This window comes from Prionailurus viverrinus, chromosome C1 (assembly GCF_022837055.1).
Source record: "Prionailurus viverrinus isolate Anna chromosome C1, UM_Priviv_1.0, whole genome shotgun sequence".
Taxonomy (NCBI): Eukaryota; Metazoa; Chordata; class Mammalia; order Carnivora; family Felidae; genus Prionailurus; species Prionailurus viverrinus.
In genome coordinates, this window is record NC_062568.1 from 55,699,049 (window position 1) to 55,711,563 (window position 12,515).

General features: G+C 40.1%; 1 protein-coding gene across 7 annotated transcripts in view; it reads right to left on the bottom strand.

Moving 5' to 3' along the window:
• The window catches only part of RAPGEF4 (Rap guanine nucleotide exchange factor 4), a 294,734-nt gene that overhangs the window by 241,513 nt on the left and 40,706 nt on the right, over window positions 1-12,515 (bottom strand). For 6 of the 7 annotated variants that reach the window (XR_007154849.1, XM_047871388.1, XM_047871390.1 and 3 more), the window contains exons 2-3: window positions 3,764-3,906; window positions 289-377 (exon numbers count right to left, since the gene is read on the bottom strand). Coding sequence is in view for 4 of the 7 variants with exons in the window: in XM_047871388.1 (XP_047727344.1) it covers window positions 289-377; window positions 3,764-3,906 (232 nt within the window). In the remaining 3 variants the exon portion in view is untranslated. Of the gene's footprint in view, window positions 1-288; window positions 378-3,763; window positions 3,907-12,515 lie in introns of those variants that run through there. The other variant, XM_047871391.1, reaches the window with a different exon arrangement.

The following is a 12,515-nucleotide window of genomic DNA, read 5'->3' on the forward strand; positions in this document are numbered from 1 at the left end:
TCCCAACAGATAGCAAGCTCCTGAAAGGCAGGCAATGTGTTCTTGCACTTCGTGTTCCAATACCTGTCACCATACTCAAACCATGGAAAACATGCAATATATATGCTTCTCGAGTAACTTAATAAAAGAATTCAACAAACACTTGTTGAACTCCTTCCTATGGGAGAGAGGCCATTTTGAAAGTTTGAAAATGTAATTTTGATGGCATAAAATATATAGACCTAATGTGTCTTTAAAAATAATACTAATAAATCCTACTTAAAAAAAAAAAAAGATAAGGTATCTTACCTGGTGACTGCTGGTCTCAGATACTTTCACATCCAAAGACCCTGCCAGGACAGCATACCAGTTTGTTCCAATATCACCCTGGCGAAATACTGAAAAGGAAACAGTAAGGTAAATATACCAATATAAGCTGATTTTACCATATTATCACTGGTCATTATAAGCATGATTTGGATCTAGCAAAGCTTACCACCCCTCCTCTATCTGTTCTCAGAAAAGCTTGACGTATTTCTCTTTTCCTCATCTATCAACAAAGCTATATCTTATTTATTCTATGAAGTGGAACTCTATTAAAGGGAACTCTTTCATATTTACAGAGTAAGTAATAAGGGATGATAACCCTAAATGCTAGAAGATCCTTTGAATTTAAGAATTCACTAATGTTCTATGTAATTTATCTTAAATACATTTCATTGTATTGCAATTCTTAGAAAATTATTACTCTAGATGGGGTACATATTAACAAGGTTATTTGATTCAACAAAATTCTATCCTATCACCCCCATTTCCTAAATCTATTTGCATTAAAAGTAGTTTTTAATAGAATGTCTCCTTTTAAGCTAACCAATAAATGAAGAAGAAAAATAAAATCTGCTTTAAAATTTTTAACTAGTATTGTCACTGTCCACTTTCTAAATTTTTTTTAACATTTATTTATTTTTGAGAGAGTGAGAGAGACAGAACACGAGAGGGGGAGGACAGAGAGAGAGGGAGACACAGAATCGGAAGGAGGCTTCAGGCTCTGAGCTGTCAACACGGAGCCCAACGCGGGTCTCGAACTCACGAGCTGTGAGATCATGACCTGAGCCAAAGTCAGATGCTCAACCTACTGAGCCACCCAGGCGCCCCATCACTGTCCACTTTCTTATTTGCTTTATAAATTCATTGCTTTTAGGCATTAGGAGTTAACTACTCTTTGGAAATAACTCTCATCAGAAATTTCTGAACCCGATTTTATCTTACTTTTGTAATCTTAGAGAGAAAACACTTAGATATTTAGATAGAACCTTAGTTCTTATACCATGTTAAGACCAGTACTTTGGAAAATCATTCTGAAATACAGGTTCAAAAATCTCATACAAATCCAACTATCCTTTTAAATATCCTGGCTAAATAACTAGATTGAATGATCTGATATTTTAAAATTCGTTTCGCAATTAGAGTCAGAAGTCAAGTGACTAAATGAATCACATGACAACTCAGTGGGACAGCTGAGTTCTGGCAAGGCTAGCACTCCCTGCGTAAGAGCAAGCTTCTAGAAGCCATTATAATAATGACGACAAGCTGCTCTAAACTCTCCCAGACATGCTTCAGAAAGACAAGAACAATAATGGCACCCCACACAAGTGCAATAATAAGCTTAAGAGGAGAGATTAAGGGGTTTATAGCTGGCCTCTCCAATAACTCTGCTATTCCCAGTCTTTGTAAGTGACTTTATTGAGAGTTAGGGTTTTCCCTGTCATGAACTTTTTGACCTCCAAAGACATTCTCACTTACCAATCAATTTTACATTACAAAATGAATCATGGAGGATTCATTTGGAAAATGGTTTTAAGAAACTGAAAATAGAGTCTCAGCCCCAAAAGAATGAAGTTTCCGATATCTATAAGAAAAAGATATACTGGCTTGAAAACAGTATGTATAGATGACTTTTTAAATAGAAGTATGACTATGTTTGCATGGATACACGTGGGAAGACATCTTGAAGGAAACACATAAAGTGTTAATAGCAATCTCTGGGTTTGGGGATTGTACATGATTTTTATTTTGCTTGTCTTCCAAATTTTCAACAGTAATATCTGACAGACCCTGCTGGTCTCCCACTCAGAATGATACCTCCCCTCCTCTTATCTAAGTTAACACAGATTTTATACAAGTTTCCACCTTCCTCTACAGGACTGTGAGCTCTGAGCATAGGGTTTCTTCCCTAGCTCCACTGGAGTAATCATGATTGGTCCAAACCAATCACAGTGATCCAATTATCTCTGACAGTGATCAGTTTAGATGTGGGCATATGATGCAATTCTGGCCAGCAAACAGGAAGTCTACTGGGGACTTCTGAAAATAGACACAAGAGGAAAATAGACACAACAGGATATCTTTGTATTGGCATGTGATGGGGCTCAAGGCCAAAGTGGCATATTGATTATTTTGAATTAAAGCTGATTGAGAAACAGTCAGTGCAAGGACATTCTGACCCTCTACTGTGTCCCCCAGAAAGCAAGAAATAAGTCTCCCATGTGAAAGGTACCCTTCCTGCACCAGGAGATAGACATCCTTATCACCAGAGATAGAGAATTCAGGGCTGAGAAGGTTTTATAAACAAACCGTGCTTAGTTTCTTCACTAATTAGTACCCAAGTCTAAGTTTCTTTGTCATTGGTTTTCTACAAACTTAGTGCTTCTTTATCTAAAAGGTATATAAACAGATTGCTATGGTTACTTCTTAGGTCCCATATCTGTGAGACCACTGCATGTACGAAATTAATTTTTTTTTCTCCTGTTAATCTGTCTTGTGTCAATTTACTGGACCAGCCAAAAGAATCATGAAGGGTAGGGGGGAATTTCCCCTCCCAATACATGTAATATCTCTAACTGCTATAGCTGTCAATCATTTGGGTCAAGTCTGAGAACAAAAGCCAACACCTGAGGATGCATGGCAAAACATATACAAAACAAAAACAAACACAAAAACAAAAACAAAATGGGAGAGCCATATGACCTTAGTAATGTCTTTGAGTCACTTAATTAACTCTGAAGCCCTCCTATCTCAAGACTTCTTGAATATGACTAATTAATTTTTCCTTCCTTGAATTTTCCCCCTTGAATAACTGATATTCATGATAGTTGGATGCGGGTTTTCTGTGGCTGCAGCATAAAAGTGTCCCAACAGATGGAAAAGCATTCTTTTTTAATGATAAAATTTTTTTTTTACTTTTTCAAAAAAAATTTTTTTAAATAGTTATTTTTGAGAGAGAGAGCACAAGCTGGGAAGGGGCAGAAAGAGAGGGAGACACAGAATCTGAAGCAGGCTCCCGGCTTTTAGCTGTCAGCACAGAGCCTGGCACGGGGCGCGAACCCACGAATCGTGAGATCATGACCTGAGCCAAAGTCAGAGGCCCAACCACTGAGCTACCCAGGCACCCCAAAAATATTTTTTAAATACAGCTGTTACCTAATCATTTTACTTTTTGTATTTGAGTGTCTAAGGATTTAGCTGAATATATGAATCAGTACATCCTTCTAGATCTATCTTCCAAGCTACCCTGGAAGATCCATTTACATGCTGTGAATAAAGTGAAGGAAATGCCTACAGGGAAATGAATAAACAAAGCAAAGGGAAATGTCAGCCTAATACCTTTGGTTGAAGTTCAAGTATTTGGCACATAAATACTCCATGTGTTATCTAGCCCCATAGGATAACTGCAAATGAGCACAAACCATACATGAAAAAACTCCACTGACGTCGCATTTCTTACATGTAATTCCTTTTTCCAGATTCTCATAATAACCACATAAACAAATCTGATGAAGAAGATTTGGATGAAATTTCTCAAAAGCCTTAACTTCTTTCAGCCTTGTAAAGATGATATCCACATCTTCACTGGATCGTTCCAATGGTCTATAAAGGGGAGAAAAAGCACAAAAAGCTGTATCAATAAGGATTTACTTCAATCAATATGCATTATGTTAATTATTTTCAAGTTTATGCAACCATCCCAATTACAAGTATTTCATTGCAAACATTTATACACTTATCCCCATCACAGGTTAGGCTGTGTGTAGGCTAGGCTTTTGTTAACTATTCACCTTAAATCACAACTATTACAGATGGTGTAATACTCTTGATTTATAGTAAGGAATATAGTGGTCTCTACCTACTGTTCCTTATACATAGCTCCTGAAACTCTTGTGATTTTCTACATAAGAGCCATAGGGGCATCTTCTGTTATGCTAGTTGGTCTTTTGTCCTTTGTTCCTGAGATATTTCAGAGGCATAAAGGTAAAATGGCTGTCTTATTATTTATAACAAGACCCTCTCTTTACAACTGCATTTATGTTACTAAGGTAACATTTGGAAAACCCTTAGGTAACCTAAGGATGGAGGCTGGTTGCTAAGGGAACCAACCATGTGATTAGAGGGCTGAAACTTGCAGGCCCACCTCCTAACATCTGGGGAGAAGTCTGCAGATTGAGTTCAATCACCAAAGGCCAATGATTTAATCAGCCATGCCTACATAATGAAGCCTCCATAAAAATCCCTGAACTATGGGGCTCGGAGAACTTCCACGTTGGTGAACATGTGAAGATTTGGGGAAAGTGACATGCTGGGAAAGATCATGGAAGCTCCATGCTCCTTCCTACACCTTGCCTTATGCATCTCTTCCATCTGGCTGTTCCTAAATTATATTTTTTTTAATAAAAAAAGATAAAAAACAAAAAAACCCAGCAAACTAGTAAGTAAACTTTTTCCTGAGTTCTGTGAGCCACTGTAGTACATTAATCAAACCTGAGGTAGAGGGTGTAGGAACCTCTCTGATTTACAGTGACTGGCCAGCACAGGTGACAACCTGGACTTTTAATTGGCATCTGAAGTGTTTCTGACAGGGCAGTCTGGTGGGCTGAGCCCATAACCTGGGGGATCTGATGCTCTCTCCAGGTAGATGGTGTCACAATTGAATTGAATTGAGTTGAACTGTAGGAGACTCAGCCAGTGTCTCAGAATTGCTTGCTGTAGAAAACCCACACATTGGTGTCAGAAGTGTTGGGTTACCATAGTAGTGGAGACAGTGAAGGAAACACGGGAGGAGTTTTTCCTTTACAGATGGCTAAAGCGGGAATCAGTCTCTGAGTCATGAGTTCAAGCACAGTTCAAGCTTCTGGGTATTGCTTAATCCTTTAGAAGCACCAGGATGTGATAAGATACATGAAAGCTCAGGTTTTATTTAAAACTGGAAGTCACAAACACAAATGTCTGATTGGCAGTGGCCAATCAGATAAATCAAATAGGTAAAAAGAGCCAAATATAAGGGGAAAAGATCTCTACTATATGAAAACAATGGTGAAAGCCCAAAGATAAATAAGAGCTGATACTAAGCCTCAATGTTGGCAATACTCTAGGGAATGGTGGGCATCAGAATGAACTGCAGAGATGGGACTGCTAAAAGGAACAGGTCTTACTTAGCTGTTTTCCTTATTACTGGTTTTCTGTGGACACATGGGCCCAGATGTTGTCATATCTTCCAACTGTTTAAGGAAAGATATCTAGATCTTTGTTTACATTTCTTGAACATTGTGTAGACTACACACACACACACACACACACACACACACACACAAACACACAATCTATGGACTAGATCCAACTTGTTGACCACCATCTTGTATTCTCTGGATTAAGATGAACCAAAAAACCAAACAAAAATAGGAGAGTTTTATGTATTATAAAAACTGTTTCTTTCCTTTAAGCAGTTTTCAAAGTCCATTCTTACAATATGCTTTTGCAGGATCATATGGTGTTCCTTGACAGATATTTCACATTTCACAGAAACCATGCAGCCTCATGTGTGCTCTGGAGACTTCTGGGACCAGAAGAAATGAGCTGGTCAAGGATGTGACTGAGACCAGTAATTCTCACTGAATACCCAAGTGCTTCCCTGAATTTACCATCTTCCCTTGCAGTTATGTTGGAGTCATGTTGTGGCTAGTGGACTGTGAACAAACTGTCCTTTATTACTTCTGAGATGAGACTGTTAAGAGCCACAGGATGTCTTCCATCTCTCTTTTCCTAAGCCACAACTCTACAGCATTACAGGTTGAATTGTGTCCCTTCTATAAAATATGTCGAAGTCCTAACATCCAATATCTGTGAGAGTGGCCTTATTTGGAAATAAGGCCTTTGCAGATGTAATCAACTTAATCAGTCATACTGATTAGGGTGGGCCATAATCCAAGGACTGGTGTTCTTATAAAAAGAAGGGAATTGAGGCACGGAAACACAGGGAAGATGGCCATGTGAAGGTAGAGGCAGAGATTGAAGTAATGCAACTACAAGCCAAAGAACCCTGAGAATTGCTGGCAACCACCAGAAACTACAAAGAAGCAAGAAAGGGTATTCCTCTACAGCCATCAGGAGAATGTGGCCCTGCTAACAACTTGATTTTGGACTTCCAGTCACCAAAACTGTGAGACCACCAAACACCAAACACAAAACACCAAAAATGTTTTTTTAAATCCACCCAGCTTGTGGTATTTTGTTTGAGAGTCCTAGGAAACTAATACAGAAAGTATGTGTTTCAGATGTTATAGCCACAAGATGGAGACTTTGTGCAAGTGACAAATAAACCTCCATTGGGTGAAGCTACTGAGATTTGGGGGGTGTGTGTACGTGTGTATGTCTGTATGTATGTAGGGTTGGGGGACTGTTATCACAGAATCACTTATTAGCACCTAGACCAACATAGAAGTCAGGACTGGATACACCAGAGTTCCAAGGAACTTGGGACATTGTAGGAGGAAGACAGATCCCACCGTGAGAGATGACCATTTTTAGAGAACATGAACAGAAGACCGTCCCTAAGGGGAAGACCTTACTTAAGGTCTTAAGCTTACTTAAGAGGCTCTTCACCTGCCTCCATCACACTTTCAGGCCCAAGAAAACTAAACTCAAAGAGTGTGCCCACAACTTTGGCTAGCCTTCCAACTAACTTCTAGTGAAAGGGCTTGGACTCTGCTTCCCAGAAAGGAGGAGGGGAAATCCTGATACATTAGTGCCCAGTTTATGAGATAACCAAGTTCCTGAAAGAGGTGGAAGGTTTGCAGGCTTTATTAGGGAAGATACGGCCCATCAGAACAAGAGCCTCCTTCCACCTATTGGCCATTTGTTAGGGCTTTATCAATTCCCTACCAGAAGGTATGTTCCCAAAGTGAAGGGGCTTTGAAACAGGGGCTAGAACTTGAGCAGTTAATCAAGGGGTACAAATGAATTTCAACAAATGTCTTTGTGTGCTCAGTGAGAACGCGTTTCACAGGCACTGAGGGCGACCGCAACTGGCAGAGGCACCCCTCGGTGAGGAGCCATGCCAGCGGGGCGCACTTCACAGGAGGCAGTGTTAGCACCAGTAGGAAGTCACACCCAGACACAGCAAGCAGCCGTGTGAACTCCATGGGCTGCTGCCACAGCATTCTGACACTGGCCTGCAGGTCTAAAGCAATGACAGCATTTAAACGGCCATGGGAAGAATCACGAGGACCAGATGAGCTGGAAATTAACTGGGCATCGACATGGTGGATTCTACTTAGTTACACAGGAAAAAAGATACGTGGGGATTAGAATCCATCTTCCATTAAAAAGGAAAGCAGCACCCCATTTTTTGTACATTCTTCCTAGAGCACGTCTCACATTAGAAAGACAGCTTAAAAACATTTTTGGCCCAACATTCTCCAGAAGAAATAGAAAGCAGAAGAAAAATGTAAGTACTTCCATACAGTCCAAAACAAGCACAAAAGAACTTCAAGATTCGTAACAAGATTGTATAAGGCCAGGTGACCAAAGACACTTGAAAAGACAAAGCTAATTTGAGATAACCAGAACAACTTTGAAACCTCTCTTCCTGATATTTTCTTCAGGCATCCCCAGATGAAGTCCTAATAATGTTTCCCCCATGTATAAACACTGAAGCCACAGAAACAATGAAAAGCAATGTTTTATCTGTCATTGCTTTTACTGGGTACTCCACGGAATGCAGAAAATTGCATTCAGCTATTAACTAACATTTTTACCATCCCACCTCTCTAATCTACCGCTGGTGATAATCCTTCTTTGCCCGTCTTCTCTTGTGAATCCACAATTTCCTAATGCCACATGGATTTTCATCTCTGTAGAGGTCATGCCTGGCACTTCTTTTATAGATTCCACAGCACCCAGTAGATAGCGAAGCTTGCCACAAGTCCTTGGTGTGTGACGGTGGGGCTCTACGGCAACCTCAAACTAACTCTTCTTCTCTCCTACATCTGCTACTGCACCTGCACTCCTTATTCCCATGGATGGAGCAGCCTCATCCTCACCCTCCCCACATGCAGGTAATTCTACCTACTTAATGTCTTTCAAATCCACCCCCTCCTCTTAACTCCTCCTGCCACTGCCTCAGTTCCGTGTGAATGAAAGGCACGTGAAGCTTGTGTTGGGACATGAAGCTGAACAGCATGGCAGTCCCCTCCCAGGAGGCTGGAGAGCTGGGTTCCATCTAACAGCCAGCATAAGTATTTTAAGAAGAGTAGTGGCATGGTTGGGTGTGGACTTTGAAAGATCACCTTGGCAAGTAGAGGCAGATGTGAGGGAATAAAGACCAGCAGGTAAGAGACCACTTCAGAAGCTCTTGCAGTATTTCAAAATGATGATGTGGGCTTCTCTAATTATAACTCACTCCAGGATCCTTTCCATTCCCTTAATAAATGTGTACAGCTGCTCCCTCAAGTAAAAGTAAGTGAAAGCTCCAAGTTCAGAGAAGTTATTTTTCTTAGCCTGGCATGTGACACCCCAGGACCATTTTTCAAGTCGCTTAAAAAGGAAAAAAAAACCTCACTTTTAAAACATGTTCAAAAACAATAGAAAGAATCATTTACAAAAGAAGACACTGTGATAGGCAGGATCTTATATCGACCACCAATGACCCACATCCTCGTATAATGTCTTTGAGTGTGGGCAGGAGCTGGAATTTGCTTTTGGTCCATAGGAGCATGGCAAAAGTGTAAAGCTATCACTCCCATGATTATGTTATGACAGAGATAAAGAGATTTTGCAGATATAATTAGGGTTCCTAATCAGTTGACTTCAAGTTAATCAAAAGGGAGGTTTTTTTTCCCCTAGTGGGCCTGACATAATCAAGTGAATCATCCACTTCCAATCAAGTGGAGGAAGTGGGAGATTCTTCTGCTGGCCTTGAAGAAGGACACTGCCATGTTGCAAGAGAGCAGCATGGTGAGGAATACGTGAGACCCCTGGCTGGCAGCCAGCAAGAAAACAGGGATCTCAGTCCTACAGCTGCAATGAACTTAATTCTACCAACAACTATGTGAGCTTAAAAGGTGTCCCTAAGCCCCAGAAAAGAGTACAGCCCAGTAAGCACCTTGATTTCAGCCTTTAAGACCCTGAGCAGAGGATTCAGACAAGCATGTCCAGGAACTTGCCCCATGGAAATGGCGAGATAATAAATGTATGCTGTTCTGAGCCACTAAGTTTGTGGTAATGTGTTCCACAGCAATAAAAAACAATACAGACAGGAAGTTACTTTCTCACATTGACTCATTTCCTTATGACCAGCTTGGTGTTCACTTCCTTCATGGAGCTTTTCCTTATAGTGTCTCTCTTCTCTGACCTAGGAATAAATCTAACCAAAGAGGTGAAAAATCTATCCGCTGAAAGCTACAGAAAGCTTGTGAAAGAATTGAAGAAGACACAAAAAATTGGAAGAAGATTCCATGCTCCTGGATAGGAAGAACAAATATTGTTAAAATGTCGATATGACCCAAAGCAATCTACATATTCAATGCAATCCCTATCAAAATAACACCAGCATTCTTCACAGAGCTAGAACAAATAATCCTAAAATTTGTATGGAACCAGAAAAGACCCTGACTAGCCAAAGCAATCTTGAAAAAGAAAACCAAAGCAGGAGGCATCACAATCCCAGACTTCAAGCTATACTACAAAGCTGTAACCATCAAGGCAGTATGGTACTGGCACAAGAACAGACACTCAGATCAATGGAACAGAAGAGAGAACCCAGAAATGGACCCACAAACGTATGGCCAACTAATCTTTGACAAAGCAGGAAAAGATATCCAATGGAATAAAGACAGCCTCTTCAGCAAGTGGTGCTAGGAAAACTGGACAGCAACATGCAGAAGAATGAATCTGGACCACTTTCTTATACCATACACAAAAAGAAACTCAAAATGGATGACAGACCTCAATGTATGACAGGAAGTCATCAAAATCCTCAAGGAGAAAGCAGGCAAAAACCTCTTTGATCTTGGCCACAGCAACTTCTTACTCAACATGTCTCCAGAAGCAAGGGAAACAAAAGCAAAAATGAACTACTGGGACCTCATTAAAATAAAAAGCTTCTGCACAGCGAAGGAAACAATCAGCAAAACTAAAAGGCAAACGACAGAATGGGAGAAGATATTTGCAAATGACATATCAGATAAAGGGTTAGTATCCAAAATCTATAAAGAACTTATCAAATTCAACACCCCAGAAAACAAATAATCCAGTGAAGAAATGGGCAAAAGACATGAATAGACACTTCTCCAAAGAAGACATCCAGATGGCCAACCGACACATGAAAAAATGCTCAACATCACTCATCATCAGGGAAATACAAATCAAAACCACAGGGAGATACCACCTTACACCTGTCAGAATGGCTAACATTAACAATTCAGGCAACAACAGACGTTGGCGAGGATGTGGAGAAAGAGGATCTCTTCTGCATTGTTGGTGGGAATGCAAGCTGGTGCAGCCACTCTGGAAAACAGTATGGAGGTTCCTCAAAAAACTAAACATAGAACTACCCTACGACCCAGCAATTGCACTACTAGGCATTTATCCATGGGATACAGGTGTGCTGTTTCGAAGGGACACATGCACCCCCATGTTTATAGCAGCACTATCAACAATAGCCAAAGTATGGAAAGAGCCCAAATGTCCATCGATGGATGAATGGATAAAGAAGAAGTGGCATATATACACAATGGAGTATTACTCGGCAATCAAAAACAATAAAATCTTGGGGAGCCTGGGTGGTGCAGTCGGTTAAGCGTCCAACTTCAGCCAGGTCACGATCTCGCGGTGCGTGAGTTCGAGCCCCACGTCAGGCTCTAGGCTGATGGCTCAGAGCCTGGAGCCTATTTCCGATTCTGTGTCTCCCTCTCTCTCTGCCCCTCCCCCATTCATGCTCTGTCTCTCTCTGTCCCAAAAATAAATAAACGTTGAAAAAAAAATTTTTTTTAATAAAAAAAATTAAAAAAAAACAAAATCTTGCCATTTGCAACTACGTGGATGGAACTGGAGGGTATTATGCTAAGTGAACTTAGTCAGAGAAAGACAAAAATCATATGACTTCACTCATATGAGCACTTTAAGACACAAAACAGATGAACATAAGGGAAGGGAAACAAAAATAATATAAAAAAGGGAGGAGGACAAAACAGAAGAGACTCATAAATATGGAGAACAAACTGAGGGTTGCTGGAGGGATTGTGGGAGGGAGCATGGGCTAAATGGGTAAGGGGCACTAAGGAATCTACTCCTGAAATCATTGTTGCACTGTATGCTAATTTGGATGTAAATTTTAAAAAATAAAAAATAAAATTAAAAAAAAATACTAATTAAAAAAAAAGTCTCTCTTCTCTGAAATCCAATTGATAACAGGGCACCTGGGTGGCTTAGTGGGTTAAGAGTCCAACTTCGACTCCGGTCATGATCTCAGGGCTCATGAGTTCAAGCCCCACATTGGGCTTGCTGCTATCAGCACAGAGCCCACTTCAGATCCCACCCCCTTCTCTTTCTCTCTGCCCCTCCCCAGCTCAGGTGTGCACACACTCTCTTTCTCTCTCAAAAATAAACATTAAAAAAAAACCACATGAAATCCAATTGATTCCGTATCTTTTTGCCATCTTATCTGATTATATTTCACGTTTCAAACATGTAAATTTTGTCTTCTTGGAGATACTGCCATTCATTTATTTATTTGGTAAATCCCATTTGGATCTCATCTTTTATAAACCAGTGAATCATTGTTTTCCTACTTGGTTTTGGTATTTTTCTTCTGTGGTTCTTCAGTTCTTCCAGGATGAATCTCAGTCTGTCATTAAAAACTTTCTAAATTAGATAACAAGATGAGACAGACGTTAACCCATCCAAATTAGTTGTACAAAAGGCACAACCTAAAAATATTTCTGATAAAATATGATTATTTTAAGTACTGTATAAATTATAATGGTAAATAATGCCTATTTAGCAGCATCAAAAAATATTTTATTAAAATGTATTTATGATCCTCAGAGGAGTGGTTTTAACACTTAACTTTTTATCACACCTAACTTATGAATTATCAAAATCTATGGAATTAGGGGCGCCTGGGTGGCTCAGTCGGTTGGGCGTCTGACTTCGGCTCAGGTCATGATCTCACGGTTCGTGAGTTTGAGCCCCGCATCAGGCTCTGT